Source organism: Typopeltis vanoorti, chromosome 22 (genome assembly GCF_054136105.1).
Source record: "Typopeltis vanoorti isolate ZY-2024b chromosome 22, IOZ_Tvanoo_1.0, whole genome shotgun sequence".
Classification (NCBI taxonomy): domain Eukaryota; kingdom Metazoa; phylum Arthropoda; class Arachnida; order Uropygi; family Thelyphonidae; genus Typopeltis; species Typopeltis vanoorti.
The window spans coordinates 88,229,195-88,252,056 of NC_143570.1; the positions used below are offsets into that span (position 1 = coordinate 88,229,195).

At 36.6% G+C, this 22,862-nt stretch overlaps 1 protein-coding gene across 1 annotated transcript in view; it reads left to right on the forward strand.

The window, feature by feature from the left end:
• The window catches only part of LOC150094549 (uncharacterized), a 71,637-nt gene that overhangs the window by 38,300 nt on the left and 10,475 nt on the right, over positions 1-22,862 (forward strand). The window contains exon 9 of the mRNA XM_090412109.1: positions 15,432-15,512. Coding sequence (XP_090268235.1) covers positions 15,432-15,512 — 81 coding nt within the window. The remainder of the gene's footprint in view (positions 1-15,431; positions 15,513-22,862) is intronic.

Genomic DNA, 22,862 nt, shown 5'->3' on the forward strand with positions numbered 1-22,862 from the left:
CAAATTTATATACCCAAACGTCAGTTTAGATTTCCCTCTCCATGTTGGACCGTTGAAACAGCATCATGTCGTTGTCGAGCCGATTCGTTTCCGTATTCCTGGCAGTCTAAGGTAATAGGAATACGTAGACGCTTAAATGGCATTTTATTTATATATATATATATATATATATTAGGGTTACTAAGTAATTTTATAAACTTGGTTATTTTACTCCTAATTCCAAGTAAGCAAACAGTTAAGTTTGCGCCTGAACGTAGTTCAAGTCTAAAGGTGGTGCAACACCAGGGCAACTCATTGTAAAGATGGGTAAAGCTCTGATCACAATTCTTAGTATTTTCCATAATGTAAAGCACATCTCACTAAGAGATGTATACTGCAATACATTATGGGTGGGGTCACTACCCAGACCGGTTTCAACCTTTTTTGAGGTCTCCTCAGTGAGTAGCTAGACCCTAAATACCAAGATTTTAGTAATAAAAGTTATTTACAAAAACTTATTTAATATATATCGTATACGTATTTATAATTTTCATCGTCTAAGGAGATTGTAATTACATCTTTCATATTGAAATACAGGCGATCCCCTCTTGATGCATTACGTGGGGGTAGGTATCAACCGAACATGAAGACATCCAAAGGCATTCACGGAAATAATTATCATAAAATATAAATTTTATTTATACTTTGATATAATAATAGTTTAATAGACTATTAAACAAACAAAAAACAGCCAGAATATACTTCTGCATTACAGCAATCCTTCGATTAGTGCGCCTAATGCATTCTTTAAAACAGGCGCATTAATCGAAAATACACTATCGTTCCTTAGATTTCTTTATTGACCCTTAATTTTTTTTATAAAAGAATTAGGGCGTGTCTCAGGGCCTAGTTAAAGGAAAACCATGAAGCTGAAAGACAATAAAACATATTCAGAATATAAATTTATTATTCTGCTTCTTAACAAAGAATTGAGCTAACGTAGTTTGGCGGGCATTATGTTTCTTTCTTTCATACAACTGACGGTATGGCCCTATTGCCTCTTCGGCAAATTCACCATGGTCAGTTTCTAAGCATTGCTGCTTAAAAACTTCGATTGTTACGAAAACTATTTTCAAATTGTTTCTGTGAAACCTCTTTGGGCTTGTCAGTGATTAAATTTTCTTCATATTCTTCAGGATCTTCTTGCTGTGCATCTAAATTTAGCAGGTCGAAATCACCCAACTTCTCAGAATGAGACTTAATTAACTTAGATTCATTTGAAAAGCCTCTAAAATCATTTGCACAATGTGGAAGAATGTGCTTCCAAACGGCTCGCATATTGCTAGCAGTAATTTCATTCGACTTTGTGACTTTATAACCAGGCTGAGATTTCTCTGATTTGGCTAGAAAAGTCTTGGAAGGCATTCGCTTTCAAAAAAAGGCCGGTTTCATCGACATTAAATATTTGTTGATCACAGTAGTCTCCTTCTTACACAAATTCTTTTACTCATGATTAAAGGTTGGGAAAATAATTTAAAATAAAAAAGTAAGAAAACAATTGCACGTGATATGATCCGCAAAATGCTATGTAAAGCAGAAATTTTGGCGGTAAATTTGGAACATAGTGTACATGGAAATAGTGTAGCATGACATTAAAAAATAACTTTGTAAAATGTTTCAAATCGGTAACTAAATTATTTCATCCTGGTGAGTGATTTTTTAAATAGTTAGCCATAAAAAATGTATAGATCGAAAATTTTTAAAATCTGTAACATTTATTTTTAAGATGTATATAGGCGCACTAATCGAATTCGGGTATCGAAAAAAAAATGACGCACTAATCGGGGACGCATTAATCGAGGGATTGCTGTACATTTTTAGAAAAAGATTCGGAGACTATTTCATGGGACTAAATAATGTTGACTTTTATTTTAAACGCATATTATAGAAAATTAATCTAAATGTTATAATGTCCAAATCAATTTCTGTATGTATCCGTGTGTCCTCAGGGAATTTATCACCTCTGTGCAGTCGATTACTTATGTAAGTACGCAAAGGATTTCACTGCGTCTCGGTGTTCCGCCGACGAGAACGTTACACGAACCCGGGGATCATGTCCAACGGTTGGAATTTTGTAATTGGTTCAGTGGCAACCGTCGATTGCATGTTGTTTTATAGCGAAGCTGGTTACTTCCGGCAACCTTGTCAAGGACACTTGCACTGCACATGCGTGGTTAGAAACGAATCGTTAGGCTACTGCACAAAGTAATTTTCAACATCACTGTAAGGTGCTAACTTCTACGGCTGTTTCATTGGGACGCTTAATTTCGATGATATATCCCAGTCAGCAGATGGGTCGTGGTGGCTGGCCTCCGCGGTCTCCGTTTTTGGAATTTTGCGTGCAGAGGTGAATGACGGCGTAGCTCGTTCGCATTTTCTTTGCTTAATTCCCCGTTATGAACTAATGAGAGTTACCAGCGTCATACACAGTGGCCACTTGCATTGATATCAGGGCTGATATTTCTGAGAACGCCCTTCTGAATTCTTGAATAAACGCGTTCCCATGTACATGCAATTATTATTATTATTTTTATTATTATTATTATATATATATATAAATTTAATTCAAATAGCATTTTTACTCATGGAAACTTCCGAGTTTGTACATATCCCTTCTAACTCAGGCTGTATATTCAGTTTATTGCTAGCAGTATTTTTTATTTTTTTCAAGTCATCCTGTTCTGTCGATATTACAAAGCCAATTTAATAACTTATTTTACCGGTTGTTTTCTTTTTTGTTCAGTCTGATTCTTAGCTGTTTATTAATAGTGATATTTCTTGTCCATAATGATAGGGAATGTATCGGACTAAGAGTTGCCTTTCTTATTTCATTTATGGTCCTTCTCCATTACTTCCTGCTTTTATTGTAGTCAATGATAAAATCATAATCGATCATTATTTTACACTAATGAGCTACCAATGTTAATCTGCGATAAAATAGGTTTCGAAAGTGATGAAAGCATGAAAATATACTTCAAGATGCCTTGAATGTACCTTACTTAAAGACATGAACTCTGTTCATAAGTCACTGTTATATAACTGATTTTTCTTAAGAGTTTCAATGGCCTGACAGTTGTTTCGAAGTGTTGGTTCTCATCAGAGAACACGAAGATCCCTGATAAGGATTTTCAAGGGAATGTGAGTTACCGGTCTCTTATGAAGGTGGTAGAGTTTTTAATCACTCAGAACCGTCAAACTGACCAAAAACCACTTACAGTTAATAGGACAAACATACCCTAATGATTTTATTGCTGTGACCGTAATTCCAACATTCAATCCAGCTGTCATCAGAGACCAAGCTTAAGTCCAAAAAAGTCATCTCTCCTGTGTGCAGGACTGTTTAGTGCTTGCCATCTCTTGTTTTTTCCAGGAAGGCTTTATACCATCTTATTGCTTTTTTTTTTCCTCACTCCAGTTTGTTCTTGAACCACTGATTATTTTCTATGGAAGCCTTATGTATGAACAGTACATTCATTGCCCAAGAAAGAACGGGTAGTATCGCACTTTTTTCTTTTTGTTTTTTTTAAGGATGGATCCATGTCAGATCATTCGCACTTGAATTCTGACTGAATAAAAGTTTAAATTATTCGTTTAAATTACAATTATAAATTATGAGTCCACTGCTTCTTAAATACTCATCCATAAATTATGTAAGCTCTTTGCATAGGGGAGATTACTCAGCTGGGGGGGGGGGGTCATACGCCTCGAGTTCACTTATATCAATGCTTCCCAAACCTTCTGTACCTGCGTATCCCTTATTTTAGTGATGCTGGCGTATCCCTTCTCAGGAAAAAGGCAATTTGGGAGAAATTATAATGTTTCATTGAAACACGAATAATCATAAAGGTGTTTTATTTTTAACATTTGCTTTACAAGAAATTACAAACACGTGAAACATTATAATTTCTCCCAAATTGCCTTTTTCCTGAGAAGGGATACGCCAGCATCACTAAAATAAGGGATACGCAGGTACAATTATAAATTATGAGTCCACTGCTTCTTAAATACTCATCCATAAATTATGTAAGCTCTTTGCATAGGGGAGATTACTCAGCTGGGGGGGGGGGGTCATACGCCTCGAGTTCACTTATATCAATGCTTCCCAAACCTTCTGTACCTGCGTATCCCTTATTTTAGTGATGCTGGCGTATCCCTTCTCAGGAAAAAGGCAATTTGGGAGAAATTATAATGTTTCATTGAAACACGAATAATCATAAAGGTGTTTTATTTTTAACATTTGCTTTACAAGAAATTACAAACACGTGAAACGTTTTTAAATTATTAAATCCATTTTTAGTTCTACGAATCAAAACAAAATTTCACAATTTTTGTTTGAAACAAATTATTATGATTTTCCGATTGCATGGTTCGAAGTATTAGAATTTAAACTTTTAATGCAGACAGTTCAAACCTATTGGAAGGCGATCGTGCCGTTAATCAGACCTGGCCTTAACGGAGGTCAGTTAACACATTCCAAGAGACAGCTTTTGTTTTATCTTCCTTCAGATTTTTGAGTTATTAAAAAGATAATTAAGGTATTGTTGTCGTTTTTGCCAACTGCAGGCAAAAACGACAACAATAAACATAATCAGTAAAAAAAAACACGTTTCAATACCTCCAAACATCTTTTCGCGCGCACTCCTGAGGATACGTACCATGCTTTGTGAAGTGTATTACATACTAGACTCAAGCCATCAGGAGAAATGCCGATGGTGGAAAAAAAATTAAAAAATAGTTCACATACACGAAGTTGAAATTTGGAGTCCTTGCGATTAATTTTTGTAAAGCCTGCATACATCGTTAATATAGGCGCACTGACGTCTTCCATTGGAAGTTCCTGTTGGACACGATTAAACTAATCGCACCGACTGAAGTAACTTCCTTCCAATGATACTTTAGCTGTTCAGTAAGCACGATGGTGAACCTACATTGAGCGATGAAATTTATTGACTATCTAAAGGCATTCCCACATATTCACGGTAGGATTCGAGCGTACGACCGATTGATTGGTCGTACGCTCGAATACACTTACCCACTGAGGCTGACAATCAGTCAAAGTAGCATCTAACGGCTTCCTCGCAATTCCGTAATACTGTTCTCGGGTGACGAAATATGCTGCAGATGATAATAACTTGTGTACGGTAGATAAACCACTGTTCTGTGTTCTGTCGTTGTGATAATAAACGACGTCACTCTTCATGAATCCTGTTGCTTTTTTTGTGATTATTTCGGGATATTTCCCTAAGTGTTTGAATCGCCATGTTTAGACTACAAGTTTAACAGGAAAAGATGCATGGATTTATATTTATTAACATTATTATTTTGTTGTTGTCGATTTATGCCAAACAAGTTTATACGCCAGGTGTTTTATTTTTTTACAGACGACTCAGTTTCATACACAACCGAACATGCGTCTCGGTAGCGCAAACTTGGCGAGCGTTTGCCAAGTTTGTCTGCACGCGGAGTATATCTGTTGTTGGCATTAAAACCACCATTTCTTTTTTGCCAGGTTCCTAAAGTTGTAATGAATTTCCGTTCACAGCTTTAGTATATCTTAATATGCATTGTCACCTTTTGCAGACTGACTTTCAAATCATCTTGCAAGTGCGGGAATGACTAAGAAAAAAAAAGTGGGGGGGGGGGGGGACGTCGCGACGCTGTTTGATCCAGACCGACTAAAAGGCTCTTTAATGTAATGAATGACAGAAGGGAGAGGAACAGAAGTGGTGGAGGTTGTCCATGAATTGCGCAACGCCTTGGGGAGCGGAAACGAACATATGTGACAGAAGACTGAAGTCCTTTTCATATATAGACTTTGTGACGGAGGGGGGTCTAACAATCGGGGAAAAAGTTATGTAATTTATGGACGGGTACTTTTAAAGCCCTCGTGCATTTCTGAGTGCGGAAAATTTATCTACACTTAGGTACGTCACTGCAAGAAGAGATTATATAAACATGAAATGGCAACAATTATTGCTCACTTGGAGATGTCGAATTGCATTCATCAGGATGGATTTGTAACTTTGACGTACAAGAACATTATGACCATCATATTTTCAATGTTGCAGTCGGCCTGGTTAGCCGAGTGGTTATCGTATCCACTTTCCAGCCAAAAGGCTGCAGGTTCGAATCTCGCCGGGAGCATGGATGTTGGTGATTGTCCTACTACTAATTACCATATGTACTGCTGTGACTTGTGTCCTGGCGCACCTTTGTTCTTTGTGCAATAAAAAAAAAATCAAATCTAACTTGCATCCATTTAAACCTGTACAATAAATAATAAACGTATTAATATAAATTATTAACGTATAATTATTAAATGTAAATGATTAAAACTACATCTACAGATTAATAACTGATTTATATCCTAATTAGAACCTAATCGACGATAATTAAAAAGTACTCCATCCTATTTATTCGAAGTATTCTTTGAATAAATATTGAGTATTCTTGTTTTATCAGATGGCAAAATTAAGTACTGATAAATCTGCTTGTGATTCAGTGCGTTCATTTGATGTGAAACAGTGCACGACGAAAAAATCTTAATGGTATTAATTTTGTATAATATAAACAAACAAAAAATTTTTTTCACGGGAAGTTTGAATTTTATCAATGATTGGTAGAGAAAATCAAGACTCGTTTAACTTTCTGCTTCGGAATCCCGAGGGAAAAAAAATCGAATTTCCCTTTCATACTTCGTTTTCAAATTATTTTTTACTAAAAAAATAGTTTGCTATTAAATTAAATAAAAGCGTTCGCCACATGAACCTCCCCCCCTCTCCACACCTATGACGTTTTTTCCCTTTCAGTCGTTTCCGACGGTAGATGACTTTAAAAATCTCACCATTGCTTCTCCCCCCCCTGCCCCCCATTTTATCCGGGCTCGGGACCGGTATATGTGGCTGAGACATATTCGTGACTGTAATCCATGTGTGTTCACAGGACCGGTTTGCCTGTTCTGGGGAACGAAAAACACGAGTTTCCAGGTAAAACCCTCCCCCTTACCTCCGTATGAGGCCGGCTAACTCACCTTTCGTCGAAAGAGACCAGATAATTCCCACATCACTGAGGGGAGTCGAACCCCAGGTCTTTCCGACCAGAGGGCTTCGTCTATACTGACCGAGCGACGGAGGCTCCTTCCCACCTGTAACGTGTTCTTATTTGTTCGCTGTTCAGACTTGATGCTGAAGCCTGCATGTACGCAGTGCTAATGATAGATCCCGCAATAATAGAAGGAAATATAAAATCAGCTGCATCATAAATAGCGGCACTTCCGCATGTATTTAACATACTGTAAATACCTCTCCTCATAATGTAAAACAGTACTACATCTCCTAGGAGCTGTGTGTTTTTACATTATGAGAAAATATCAAGAATAGCGAGGGAGCTTGCTCCACCTTTGCAACGAGTTGCCGTGGTGTGGCACTACCAAGTGGTCACTTACGCTTGGATCCGCCGACAGTTCATCGGCATGCGGAACATAATAGTAGTTACGAAACAGAATTTTGTTTTCCCGCAGCAACTGGGATAATAAATTGCATCAGAGTGCAACAGAATACCCTGATGTAATAACCATCTTCTGGCATAATAACGTTTCTGATTACCGCAACAGTTACAAATCATCATGTGTTGTTGCAATATCAGTACATGCTAAAAGTGGGCTACGTTAAACCAAAACGGAACAGTACAGATGAAGAGTAGGAAAGATCTATTCATTGGGAATTTTATCAAAACGCATTCAGCCAAAACCGCTCCGATTTATACGGACGCGCGTATAAAACTTATGCAAATGAACTGAATCTATTGCTTGCTCAATGTTTAAACCGTTGATTGACGAGATTATCCAGAATGGAAGGATTATACTGCAGATCCAAACTTCGAATAATTCTAGGGGATAAAAATCCCTTATTGTTTTTCAGCGAGTAAGCGAAACTAAGATCGAAAACTACGATCTGAACGTTTCATGCCGACGAACTGTCGGCGGATCCAAGCGTAAGTGACCACTTGGTAGTGCCGTTCTAGCTACTCATTATTCTGAAATTGTGCACTTTAAAAGACAACGGATATGTGGCGCCCTACGTGGTTGCCGAATCATCAAACAGTACTGAATATTTATTTACAGAAGCTGATTTATTTACATTGTCGCCAATAATGAAAGAAAGAAAGAACGTTGATATCTTAAATTTGTGAATTTAAGGATCTGTCCAAGTACCGTAGATCAGTGACATAAAATTACAGGTCGATTTTGAACTTGCATTCATTCGCACCAACGTACTTGTTCGTGAAATATCTACACATTCCGATTTTTTAATAGCTTTTTCGATCTTCTAAAACTTTGTAAATAGAAACACCCTAGAAAAGAAATCGAAAACGCAGTCTCTTCTCGCATTGCGACGAATACTTGCAACAAACTCAACTGCCCAGTTGCAACTTCCTGAACAGACTTCCGATATTTCCCAAATGGCTGGCCGGATATTAATGTGTTTTAACTTTGTTTCAAGAACCAAAAGCGTTTTTGCAAATGTGCTTCACTGACTTGCACTTATCGTCTCTGAACCATATGAAAAGGCTACCGTCATTTTACGGTAGCCTTTTCATATTACATAAAGAAACTTTTTGTCCAGAGAAATTTATGATGCAGCACAGCTACTGCGGAACAGTTATTGCCAGTTTAGTTCCATCTGCAGTTGAACGGCACTGATTTTGGCTGATATGTTAGGGAGGATAATTTAGTGGTCTTCGAATAGTTTAATAATCTGAATGTAAATCAAAGCCTGTAAAAAATTTAAAAAATAAATAAATAAAAAATTCGCTTACTAACCGTATCTTACGCGAAACTCCGACTCCAAATCCCTACGAAGAGCAATGTTGTTTCAATTTAAACATCAAAGAAATTTTATTCCATTTAGAACCATCTTTTTCAGCAGATGAAGTGAGTAGATTTTTGTATTTATAAGTCACCTTTCTTTTCTTAAGTTACGTTACGTCTCTCTCTCTCTCTCTCTCCTAAAGTAAAACATAACCGTTTGGTGATAATCTACGGTTTCCGGTTCTTCCTCTTCAAAATCTTTGTGCGGTCTTGCAGTGCCGTCTAATAAAATTTCTACTCAGCAAAATTTGGCTGAATGCCAGTTGACTAAACATCAGCTTGCAGTAAATGAAAAAGAGCTGGATTTGCAGCGTGTTTTGATCAAAAGGATTATAAATTTGCAAACAAGAGAACCCACTTAAAACCTTCCTACTGTAACGTGCAGTTAAGCTGGGGTTCGTTGTATGCAAAATTCATACTTTCTGTTAGCTATTTTTAATCAATCCATTTTTTTCTCTCTCTCTAAATAAACGGATACGACAATCGTGGAAATCTTTTTCCAGTTGTGTTGTCTTTTGTAACATCAAAATGATGAAAAGCATTTCAATCAATGAATCCCCCCCCCCTTTTTTTTTAAAGTAAAATACTTAAAAAAAAGGGATTTATGGACTTATATCCAACATAATAGGAAATGATTTTTTCTCCTCAGCTGTTGAACTGAATAACTAATTGCACGCGCACTCCTCCATTACCACATGGGGAATTGTGAATGAATCGTTTTGGGATCTATTAAGTGGTCTATCAAGAACGTGTTGAGCCCTATCGAACATGCTTTAGCCAGCACGTGTCTGCCGCGTGCTTACGAACTCCAGCGTACTGTGAATGATTTATTCATGGTGGCGCTCCTCTGCGGCTGGCTTAGTTCGTGACCGGTACCGAAGAATATACAGTATTGCAAATAAGAGGGAGGGAGGGAGGGGGGGGGAACTCAAGGACGGTGACTCTCCCTCGTGCTTCATTAAGTTACGTACACCACGTGGGGCGCTCGAACCCAACGGCATACTGATGACTGCCATTAAACTTAGCATGGGTCGTCGACGAATTCTTGGTGTAAACGTAAAGCACGGTTGATGACTGCTCGATTTACCCCTGGTAGCCAAGAGGGCGTACTCGCAGTGAGAGAGTTGTGATCATCGGAAGCGGGTGCCGAGATTGTGGGACACTACATAAAAAAAGAGATAAGGTGTATAAAAAGTTTAAAAAAATACCCGCGCAATCAATATTCTGAACACAGTTTCAAGTACTATAGAAATCTAATACCCTATAGATTAAAAGAAAGTAAAAACGAATATTACAGAAATGAATTCCTAAAATGCCAAGGGAAACCCCAGAAAAGAATGGAAGTTTATGAATAAATTGATTGGCAAAGATATACACAAACAAACAATTCCCATACTTAAAGATATCGATAGGAATAGAGAAAATGGAGACAGAGGATTAGCTGAAGAATTCAATAATCACTTGCCACGGTCAGTGAAAGCATTTTGAAATATGCTAAAAACACCCCTCAGAATTGTACTTCCAAGAGAATCGATAACTCCATATATCTTTCCTCTCTCGTGAAAACGAAATCAAAAGTATTTTAGCTAGCTAAAAACAACCGAAACTTCAGGATACGATGTTATTAACACTAGAATTGTTAAACATTTTAAACTTATCACTGATGACAGGCACGTTTCCATCGGATTTTTAGAAGGCGTTAGTTGTACCTATTTATAAAAAGGGAAACAAAAATAACTTAAAAAATTACAGACCTCCTTCTACCGGTCTTTTCGAAGATATTAGAGAAATTGATAAAAATTAGACTCATGAAATTTTTGGACAAAAACAACTTCTTTTCAAAGAATCAACTTGGGTTCAGGCAACAGTTTAGCACAGAACATGCTTTACTGAACTTCACAAACACGAAGCTTTTGACACTGTATCACATGAAATTTTAATAAAAAAAATTAGAAGTCAAATTCATGTTAAACTGGTTCAAAAATTACTTAAATGCCAGATCACAAATTATAAAAATAAACAACAGCTATAGCAGCTCCAGAACAGTAGACTGCAGTGTACCACAAGGATCTGTCTTAAGACTAATTTTATTTAATATTTATATCAATGACTTCTGCAATCTTAAACTAAACAATAAAATAAATGTTTTTGCAGATGATACAGTACTAATGCAAACCATAGTGAATGCTGATCTTTTAAAAGTAACAAATTGGTTCCAATCAAATAAACTCAGTCTGAATGTCTCAAAAACTAAATATGTAAATTTTAATTTGCGAAATACAACAGGCAAAATGAACTTCGTTGCGCAATTAATTTTGCATGATTGGAATTGCAGGACAAATTCAAATTGCAATTGTGAGGGAATAGAAAAAGTCAATGTAATAACTTACTTGGGATTAAAAATTGATGTTAATTTAAGCAGGAAACCGCATATTACCGATGTCGTAAATAAAGTAAGGATTATGTTAAACAGACTTTACTACCTAAAAATTCTTAAATTTAAATATGCTAAAAATATTATATTCTGCCTGGATTCAAAGCACAGTACAATATGGTATATTAAGTTGGGGAGGGATCTATTGCACCAGCTGATACCTTTTAATTTCGACTCACAATAAAGTAATTAAAATCTTAACTAGAAACAAATACAAGGATACTGCAATGTGTAATAAATACGCCATACTAAACATACTATTCCTTAGATATTTATACGTCTATAGGGTACTGCTCTGCTATTCAAAAAAACAACGAATACGTAAATATCAAACAAAATGCTTTCTTAGTGGATATAAGGGCCTAAAATATATAGTTCCTAAAGAAAATAAAGAAGCAATACACAAACATTATACTTGTTTAGCGTCAAAAATATTCAACACACTGCCTTTAACAATAAAAAATGAAACTAATCCAAACAAATTCAAAACTCTAATCAAAGAGTATTTATTTTCCCACAGAAATGAGGAAGCGCTGTTCAAAATAATAATATAAATGATTGGTTTTTGCATATTAGTATTAAAAAGATACTGTTTCAGGTGTAAAATGTAAAAAAATGTAAATGCTATTTAACTACTTGATTTTATTTTGTTCCTAATTAATTTTATGCTTTGTAACTGTAATACTCTCAGTACATATTAACATGTTTCCTGTGATTTTATTACTATTATATTATAATAATATGTACAGGGTGTTCGGGATAAATTTGACATATTTATAATTAATTATATTTTTCCGTAAGTTACATGTATTAACACACACTTCTCTTCATTTAAAAGTTTGGACCCTTCTTCATTCATATACAAGATGTCAGAAAGGATGGATAGCTGGAACCCACCTGAATCATGGAAGAGAATAACTTGTATCATGATGATTCGTGCCCGCCATCAAAATAAGGATATTACGACTGCTGCCCAATGCTCCCTGAATACAGTAAAAACAATCAGGCATGAACTAGAGACTTGCAATGGTGACTACGAGGATGTAGCAAGAAGAAAGATCCCTAGCAGACGATCTGATTGCGTTCGTACAGCAGAATTCCTCGCAAATCTGCAGGAACAGGTGTTGAAGAACCCTGGCATTGGAATTCGGGCTTTATTCGTGGAGTTGCTAACTGTAGTCAAGCCCTGGATAACAAGGGTAGCCAATGGTAGGCCGTATGTATGGCAGCAGGATTCGGCCCCTTGCCACACCTCTGGGAAAAGTCAAAAATGGTTGTCTGAAAATTTCTACGACTTCACCAGTCCAAATGTTTGGCCTCCAAACTCCCCAGACCTTAACCCCATGGATTATTTTGTATGGGGCGCAGTTGAAAAAGACACCAATCGCACTTCTAGTAATACAAAAGCCCAGTTAATGGATAAAATTGAAACAGTTTTTGCGGCCCTTCCCAGGGAGACTGTAGCATCAGCTTGTTCGAGGTTCCGAAGCAGAATTGAAGCTGTGATCGATGCTAATGGTGGTTATTTTGAGTAAATCTTGTTGATAGTATTGTAATTAACTCTGCCTGTAATGTTTTTTTTGTCAATTCATTAAATTTAATAGATACAAAGAAGATTTTCTTTTTCCTTACGAAACTGTCAAATTTATCCCGAACACCCTGTATATTATATGAATGCACATGTGTATATAATGATAATTCATTACATAACTTTTTGTAACTTTATGCATATCGTAACCTGGACGAGCTGTTGCTCTTAGGTTACACATATGATTATTCAAAATTTGTACTAGAATTTGAAGCTTACAATAAAAAGCATCTACCTGTCTTTCTTTCTTTGTTCCTTGGCAACTGTTTCCTGAAACTCATAAGAAATAGAGGAGGGGTAAGAAATGATAATATCAACTTACTAATACATTATGGTAAACTGTAATTTTGTGAACAGAATTCTTTCCCATTTTTGGGTCTCAAGATCTGCTTTTGCATTTTCTTCATTAGAAATTACCTATTTCTGTTAACGATTCAATAAAAGGTACGTTTATATTCCTTTTGGCAACCATTTTCATCCGGAGAATTAAAAACTATATTAAAAAGCATATTCTTTGTTTGTTTGTGTGTAAAAGAGATAATTACGGCATAACTGAGCAAACTTCAATAGGGACGATGTAAGATTTCCATTTTGCTAAAGGATCTTCATATAAGCCTGTGTGTATTGTATGCTAGATATTTTTGAAGTCTGGGTGTCACGGAGGAATGAATTATTCCTTTTCCAGAATATCAGTATAGGAGAAAAAAAAGATTTATCACTGTATCATTGTATTAAATTTTCTTGTATATGTAGAAAGTATTTTACCTTGGGTATAATAAATGTTAAAGATTAAGCTATTTTAAACCTGGGTGTGGGGTCACCTAGACTTGCAATACTTGCAGGTGCAAACTTGACTTACTTGTCTGTTTGCTTACATGGGAAATGGAGTAAAACATGTTTAAACTAGCTTGGTACATTTAACATTTATTATACCCAAGGTAAAATACTTTCTACATCTATTTCTCATCCTGAGATTTTTATTTAATAAGGTTAAAACACCTTATTGGTAACTTGTCCTGGTAAAATACTTATAAGCTCTGTATTACTTAACCTTGGTATTCCTAAGCCTGGCTCCCACTGATGAGACCTCAATGAAGGTCGAAACCGGTCTGGGTAGTGGCCCCATTGCCTTTAATACATAGCATCATACATCTCCTCCAGGAGATGTGCTTTGCATTAAGGGTAAATATTAAGAATAGTGATCAGAGCTTAACCACCTTTACCACGAGTTGCCTTGACTTGCACTGCGTGTGGGGTCAGTTAGACTTGCAGGCGCAAACTTGACTTACTTGTCTGTTTGCGTACTTGGGAAATGGAGTAAAACCAGGTTTAAAATAGCTTGGTATCTTTAATTATATATATATATATATATATATATTATTTGAGAGCAAAACACTGCGCCCACAAGATGTTAGATAATATAAATATTGAAGTGTATGTTATCAGATATTGAGCCTCGTTTTACGTATTTATATATATATATATTGCTTCGAGATTTGTTTTTGCTTCCAGTTAGTGACAGAACGAGAACAAATAAGCAGTTTTTTTCGTCTATTCTCGTGCGATATGAAAAGATATACGTGCGAGTAGCGCCAAAGCGAAAAAGAGGTGCAATAAAACCGCTGCGGTGACGTGCGCGCATTACAAGTTGTACTTAAATGTACAAGTAGACGTATGACGTCATGGTCCAGCTGTGAAACATATTACCACTTGGAAAGCATGCGAAAAGCTCCATAAAAGTGGTTCAGCTAAGGGAAGAAATTTTACTGCTTCGTGAAATGAAACCACCAATGTGGTTTTAGTGATTCAAGAGCACTAAAAAACAATCGCAAAGGGATTCGAACCCACCGCCTGTTGATTGGAGAACTGATACGTTAATCTTTCCGCAAACCAGTTTGTGTTATAAATTATTTAAGATCGTTACAGAGATATTTCGCCTCTAAATTATTGTTTGGAGAATTTTTTTTGACGTGTGATTCGCACCCGTGAAAGGCTATAAAGCTATTGTACGTCTCGAGCCCCTTTGTTTCCAATACGTAGAAATGGTGGTCTCGCAACAGGCGATGAAATTCACCTGTCATCTAAAGACACTCGCAGAATACCCGTGCCCAGTGGGAAGACCCAAATCCCTTAAAATATATAAGTGCAGCATCTTATTTATTTTATTATTAATAATATTTTGACGAGCCGTATAGATTAATTACGGAAAACAAATCTTGCAGATATTCTCTTTTCATTGAGTCGTGGCTGATTTAATTGTCTGTGATTAGGTATCGAGCCATAATTGAGAAACACTGTTCTGTATCCTTCATAAATAAATATATATACACTCATAAATGTATATGCACTGATTTATTATGGATGTCGTCTTTTGTGCTTCAGAACTGTGTGCTGTTTTTTTTTTTTTTTTTTAATTTTTATTTTTAAGTTGTCATTTATTTTGTTTCTTAGCTGACTGTATTAGTGGTGTCCTTTTTAAATCTCAATGTTTTGCTTTCTAGGTATCTCTCTTATACGAATCTGAACTTCTGTCTGACTGTTACAGTCTGCTGGATGTCGCTTACATCTCCATTTGGAAGCGGGTAAGTTCACTTAGTGCACACTGCAAAAGTTCTTTATGCGTACACCAAATTTTAGAAACGTTACAATTCTGTAGCAGTACTTTTGACACGATGTAGGGACTTTTTCCTTCTCTTTTTTTTTGCAATTTAAAAGAAAATGCTTTACCGTCCCGGCGTAATTTGAAATCGAAGACGAAAAACATTTTGATAATTAGGTCAGTCTATTATGTATTTTTCACACACACATACAAAAAAAACATAACTGGAATAATTACGCTTATTATGCTCCAGTAGCCTGTCATATCAGCTAGGTCTTTGAAAAATTATTTAATGGACAAAGTTCGAATTTTTCACAAAAAAGTACATGTTATAAAAATCATCATCATAGTAATAATAATAAAATAAGTCCATAAAGAACAAAATGGTGAATAAGATAAAGAACTCTGATGATACATGTTTACTGGAGATTTGATTATAGAAAGAACTGGAATATCCGTAGGAATATATCGACCATTCGAAGACATACTTTCATTATCAATCCTCAAGCACAAATATGACGAAAACACTGATTTTTTTTTAAGCGAATCAATCCCATCTGCTCGTCTTCTGAAATGCTTAGGATTGTCCCGTACAGCTGGAATTTTAATTACTGTCTCATTCCGGAATTTAGAACTTTTCTGGAACTCCATCTGACGCTTTTTATGTGCGTTTTGTTTCAGATCTCCTTCCGATTGGAATCTTAAATTAGGCATCTGCGAATGCATTGCTGTATTACCATATTTGGTTCTGGAAAGAGACCTTCATCGATTTAATGTAAAGTGTTCACCGTTTTCTGTCTCAATTTCATCTTATGTTGCTCTGCTCTCTTTTCTCTACACTGTAGATTTTGAAAACCTCGTTTATTGTTGATCCAATAGCGTACTTCGGAGTGACACAAACCAGATAGATTTGCTGTTCGGACAATGAGATGTCGAACTATGATGTCGAAAACCATCGAGACATTAAGAACCGCAGTACCTCCAACCGGGATGCATGTCAACCGTATGGTTACGTAAGAGACTTCTTCCACATCACACGCATACACTGGTCAGCATCATAACGAAGGACAGTGACTTGACCTCGTATCTAAGCAATCATTTGAACGAAGACCATTGTCGAAGTTGTCAGAGCTTCACTAAATCAGTTTGTGTTATTGAATTCAGTGAGTTAACACTTAATAATTACTGATGAAGAATAGTAAGTCATCAAAAAAGTACGAAGATAAGTGCATTTCCTCTCAGTACCGTCCTGAACAGTGTTTTTTTCCCTTCTTGCTAATCCCCCAGCTTCTTACTTCCTCCCCTCCCCCCTTTATTTCATTGCAGTTGTGTGCTAACTTCTGGTCATCGATGTCTCATCATCGAATCATCGATTTTGCAGGGGGGGGGCGGATTTCAAGCGAAAAGCCATTTCAGTCGAATCATCAGTATCAGAAATTGGAGGAGACAGTGGTGCATTCGAAGAACACTTTGAAGGAAATGCAATGCATACTTGGATATAGAATACGCAAGTTGCGCGAATTAAGAAGTTTGGTTAAAAGCTATTATAGATTAACGTATTGTACTTAATGTACTTATGGTTGTTGTATTACAGAAAATTACACTGATTAAGGATGGTTTGGGTTCGTATATTTGTAACTTTTTAAATAAAATTTCAAATATATATGTGGTGGTTTGGAATTACGACCCAAACAGTACAGACCAGCGCGTATATTGCGTTTGTTGTTCTGGCTGTTTTGCGAGAGGAAATTTTCGAGTTTCTAAGTTAAAAACCTTTTTCTTTAAAAAAAAAAAAAACACCTGTAGTTTTTTTTCTAGTTTTGGTGTCCAATTACATATAAGGAAAAAAAATGTTTCGTGTCAGCGGAGCAGCAAATAGAACAGAAATAGAAGTTGCAATTCAGCGACCGTCTCTTAACATGTTCATCATACTCGTGTTCACAACATCTCATAATCAGCGTCAAAGTACATCTTTTATGCTAAGTGCGAGCTCTTTATATCCTTGTTCAGTCTCTCGTGTTCAGTGTGATTGATAAGTGGTTCTCCGCAGTTGTGGTCCCTGCTTGAATGCAACCATATGATATCGCATTTCTTGGCTTAACTTTAATGTTTCTAAGTCAACCGTTTTCTCAATATACTCATATATTCTTTCTCTTCATAATAAACTCTTCATATACTCTCAGATGGCAAGTGTTTTTAGATGACTCTCTGTGTGCGCGCACACATCTGTCTGTAGTGTGAAGTGCTGCTTCTGTAATATTATCATTGCCTCTGATAGCTTTCTGTTGTTTTATCCAGTCTGTTTTTTATTCGACTCCGAACCACAAAACCTTATAGTATATTAGATTCCTTGGTGAGATTTTTTTTTCTTTTGCATGTATTTATATTTATTTATAAATATAAATACAACTTTAATGCCGAATGCGGAAACTCTATTCTAGAGAGTAAACATGGAATTTCTTCAGGCCTTTCGTAAGTGAGACGATCAAATTAATCTTGTAAAGGCATTTCCAAACGCCAGTGCCCACAACCGAAATGGCGATAACAAATTTTTGTTGTTTATTTACAGTTTTCCCATCACCACCACCCAGGATGTCTGTACAAAGTATGTAAATTTTTTTTTCACTCGTTGTTTCTAGCTATATGAATCCGTAATATTAGATTTTTTCCCTTCAAACTTCTTCCCCCACTTCGGAAACTGAGTTGTTCATCCATAAAATTCCGAATATAATTTTTTGCAGATCACTTTCGGATTCAGCAAAAATTATTTGTTCATCATATTCGCTTGTCACCTCAGTAGAACCAAATAACCAAATCAATTTTCTTCTTCGTGTAGTATCCAAGTTTCTAAAAATGCGTTCCTGTCTGATCGTCTGTTTTGCGTCTTGACACGCATTTCATTGAAATGTATACGCATAAGTGGAAGAATTAATGCAAATGCGCCTGTTTTCTTATTTTAGCCAAACCTACCGCTAAATGTATGCTTATCGCATGCGTTTTTAGTAACAATAATCGTACCAAAAAAAAAAAAAAAAATCAGTTAGGGTAATACTAATTTGGCGCATGCGCGCGCACAGGGTTTCTTATTATCCTTATCGTCACGTTTTAGAAAAATCTCTTCATCGTGTAAATATTTCCTTCAGATGAAGAACCTTCTACGTTGTTATGGAATTTGCATTCCAAATTTTTTCTCAGTTACACAAACACCTGATTAATATTTCCACAAAATTTTCGCTGCAACTACCAAGCGTTGGAAAAAATTGCCAAAATATGCAATTTATTGTCAGCGTGCGAACGAAGACCCGTGCCCTCAACTTCCTCTCATTGTAAAAGAGTTGGGTGTGTCGGAGGGGGGGGGGGGGGAGTTCGCATACGTTTTGAATGGAAGGACACTCGCATCTAAGTGATTATCTCGTACTCTGTAGAAATTAACACTGCAAAATTGCATTTTTTTATTTATTTATTTTTTTACTTTAATTGGCATTATGACCCTTAATTTCCTTTTGGGATTAAAAAAGCAAATAAACAGAGCAGAATAAAGGAAAGAATGAAACTGCAAAGTAAAAGAAGTTTGTCATATATGCTCTTATTGTCTGCTTATTTATTCGGCATGTAGCACAATAATTTGTAGAGACAAATTACAGTTCAATAGAATAATGCAAATCCAAGTAACAGAGTTACAGTGCCATATACACGATACAGGTTAACGTAGAAAAACGCACTTGTAGTTTTTATTTGAAATCAGCGCATCCACCCAAGTTTCAAGGTAGTATATCAATCTCGTATTCAGTGGCGTCACGTCAGTGTAAGGTCTCTCATTGCGTTAAGCAATGAACATTCGATAAACACCACATTCGATCTAACAGTACAAGTTAATCATCGTTAGGACGTTTCCTCAGCATAATCTTAAACTGTGAAAGATCATTTCCCACGTAAAATATCTCTTTCCATCATTTCTAGCAGGCTCTTTCCTTTTCTCGTATCGCAGGTTAATGTTTGTATTTATTTATATGAATGAAAGTCAATATTTTGTATGCGTATATCAGATAATCTTGTATTTCAAGTAATACAATATCTACAAGATATATCTCATCCTTTTTTTGCCGTTAAAGTGCTTGCATGCGCCTTATATATAATGTGCATCGCGAACATCGAAGGGCCGCGCTTTCACGCTCTTAAAATTCAAAGTCATTCTCTGCGGAGAGAATTGTCGTGTGCAATAGAGGACGGCGCCCCTTTGGTCCACATACGGGTGTGTCTCAGAGACGCAAACTAATAGTGAAACGCCTAGAATTTTAAGATGCTGTTCCACTGAGCAGTCACAAACCGAATGATTTTGTTGTCGCATCGGTAGAGCTAACGTTATTCTTCACTCGCGAAAGAATTTTCTGTCCGCCGGAAGACTTTTCCTGTTGTACCTGTTGGAATTTGCTTTAGCTTTGTTATGTCGCTGATTACGAGGCAACACAAATAACATTCACTCTTTTCAGGTGGCTGATCGGCATTTGCTATGCCTTCAATACGTTTGTCCGAACGTCAGTAGTTTCAACAAAATAATCAGCGGGCTGCTTTTCTTAAGTGTTATCAGAATGTGATTTATTTTGTGGCTTTCGTAGATCCGCATTGAAATTCAAAGGATATTCTCATCACGTGGACTTCTTTGTGATTATAGGGTAATGTACATATTGTAGCACTGACACTACATAAAAGCGTGCCAAAAAATAAAATTCCCCCCCCCCCTTTATTTGCCGGACACCTGCAATTGATAATGGCTGTTAAACCCTTTGCGTCAAAGTAACAAAATTTTGAAATGAGGTTTACGCATTACAATGTTGAAGAATGTCCTTATAATAAATATACCGAGCTGGAGACTTATTTATCCTTTGGCTGGATTGGGTAGTTAAAGTTTTGTCCAAAGCATCTGAGGTTATGAGAGTATTACGTCTGTTAAATATACGTACTTTCGGCTGGTTAAATAACGTGGGTTTCCCGAAGGAAATTCCTGTCACTTCCATGTGAGGCTAACTAATCTTCAGTTGGAAATCCCTTATAAAGATTTCTCGCGTTCCAGCTCCAGACAAACGAACATCCTCAACTGCGCTAAAGACGCTCGTTAATCTTTTTAGTCACGTGAGTAATGATCTGAAACACTGCGGAAACAGAGTGGATTTTCATCATACAGAATTCGCTGCTAGCGCAATGCAAAATGTCCACTTTTACTCGACTTCTGGAATGCCGTTCTTGGGTATCGAATGTTTATACATATTTCCGATTTGAAAAGATTTGCAAAAACGATCTCCAGTTTGTGAACGCCTCCCCCCCCCCCACCTTTTGAGTTTGTTCAAAATTCCTTTTCTTAGTGCGATAAAAGAATAAAGTTGCACATCGGTGTAAACTGGAAATTCTGTTATTATTTGAGAGCTACATAATCCTGCTATAGAGCATGTAAATATTATTTTTTAGTTGATATGAAACAGTTCTCTGCTATTCCAAACATTACTGTTCCCGTAGTAAAGGCTTCCTTCGTTGCATCCTATATACACTCTCTACAGTTTCACAAATATTCTGGGTGTCTCGCTCTCTCTATCCAGCTTCCAACAACCAACTCCACTACGTTATAGTAACAGAATTAGATTCTATGCATTTAACTTTGTTTTTATGTCTTATGGTAAAACTATATAAAAATAGATCGCTATTGAAATTCTTCTTCGCATGCGCTCCTTTATAGACAAGACCGCCTTTAATTTTTTCAAGTCGCCAAACGTGTCGCACTAATGCGAAAATTCATAACAGTAATATATCTGTAAAGGTCGCCTTATTGGAGGCTTCTTTGCAGGTTTTTATTATTATTATTTTCCAATAAACAGAATCATTCCACTAAAGAAAAAGTGACGATTTTCATAACAATTTTATAATTAGTAAGATTTAAATGCGTTTTGCTTGTCGTCGGTTATAGTCCCCAATCACGTCCGAATCTTTACTGTTCTCACCACTGTTACCATCCTCCGAACGGGTCATTAATGACACTAGGCTACTGGCTAGGTTGGGTTGGTTTGTTTGAAATTACAACGGAAACAACTAGCGTACGAAACTACTGTTAATTGCGTGTGTTTATAGGAAGCTAACTTCCTTATTCCACAAAACAAACCAGATTTTGGGAAAGTTGAAAAATCCTGTAAGTTCCTTTACGAGAAGGTTAACTCGTCTTCGGTTGAACATCATTATAAAACGACTCGCATGCGCAGTAGTCATTTCGATAAACCCTTGCTTTTAGTCCCGCAGCAGTCAATGAATTGCGCTTCGGTAGTGATGTGATACTAAATCTTGAATCTCAGCTTGGCATGAACGCCCACATGAGAACATTCAAGAGGTCCTACGAACTGTCGAGGGAATCGACAGAAAATTTATTTCGGTGTGTGTGTGTGGGGGGGGGGGGATTGAAATGACATGATACCAAGAAGTGACTGTTTCACAGAGCAAGAAAAAAAAGTATAGAAAAACTTTAACTCGAAATCGAGGAAACCCCAGTAGTAGTTTACCATATTAGGTACCGCCGTCGGATTTTCAACTCTTTTTTTTTTTTTTTTGTGATAAGAACCGGGAGTGCATTTTATTCACGCGCGCGCGCTTGCATTTACACACACACAGGCACACAGAGAAAAGTTTGTGATCATCTTGTGGCTGCTATTAACTGTTCTTCCAGTACAATAACATTACTCACCCCCCCCACACACACACACCCCGTAAAATGTCATCACTTATCGATGAGTAAGCGGGACAGTTTTCCCAGTTGTATTAAAAAAAAAAAAGAAGTTCCGATTCACAAAAATGTAATTACAGAACAGACTATTTCTGCTGCAGTAATCTGACAACCCACTTAGCCTGGTGTTCTGCTTCCAGCTTCAAAATGTGTGTCACTTACGCAAGGTGAAAGTCAAAAAAAGTTTGTGAACGTTGCGCCTGTTATGAAATGCAGATGTTAATTAAACTACTCGTTGATTATTTAAATGAAATAAGATGGTACGCATAACTTCATGACGCGACCTCAAACTTCGACCAAGGTGATCATTAGAATTCTCAAGTTTACTTCTCACTTGCGTTTAAACTCCCAGTATTCAGCAGAAACTCGCAATTTTCTCGTTAGAGAACACTAGCAATAGAGCACAAATTCTTAATCGCAGAGCCGCAAAATAGTGCACCCACGGAAAATTATATATCTCCCGGTCCTCACGCGAACGTTGATTGCGATCAAACCATTTAGCGAGTAAACTTTCAAAAGGTCACGGGTACGCGATAGATTTGGGTTAAGAAACTGCTATGTAAATTAAGGAGG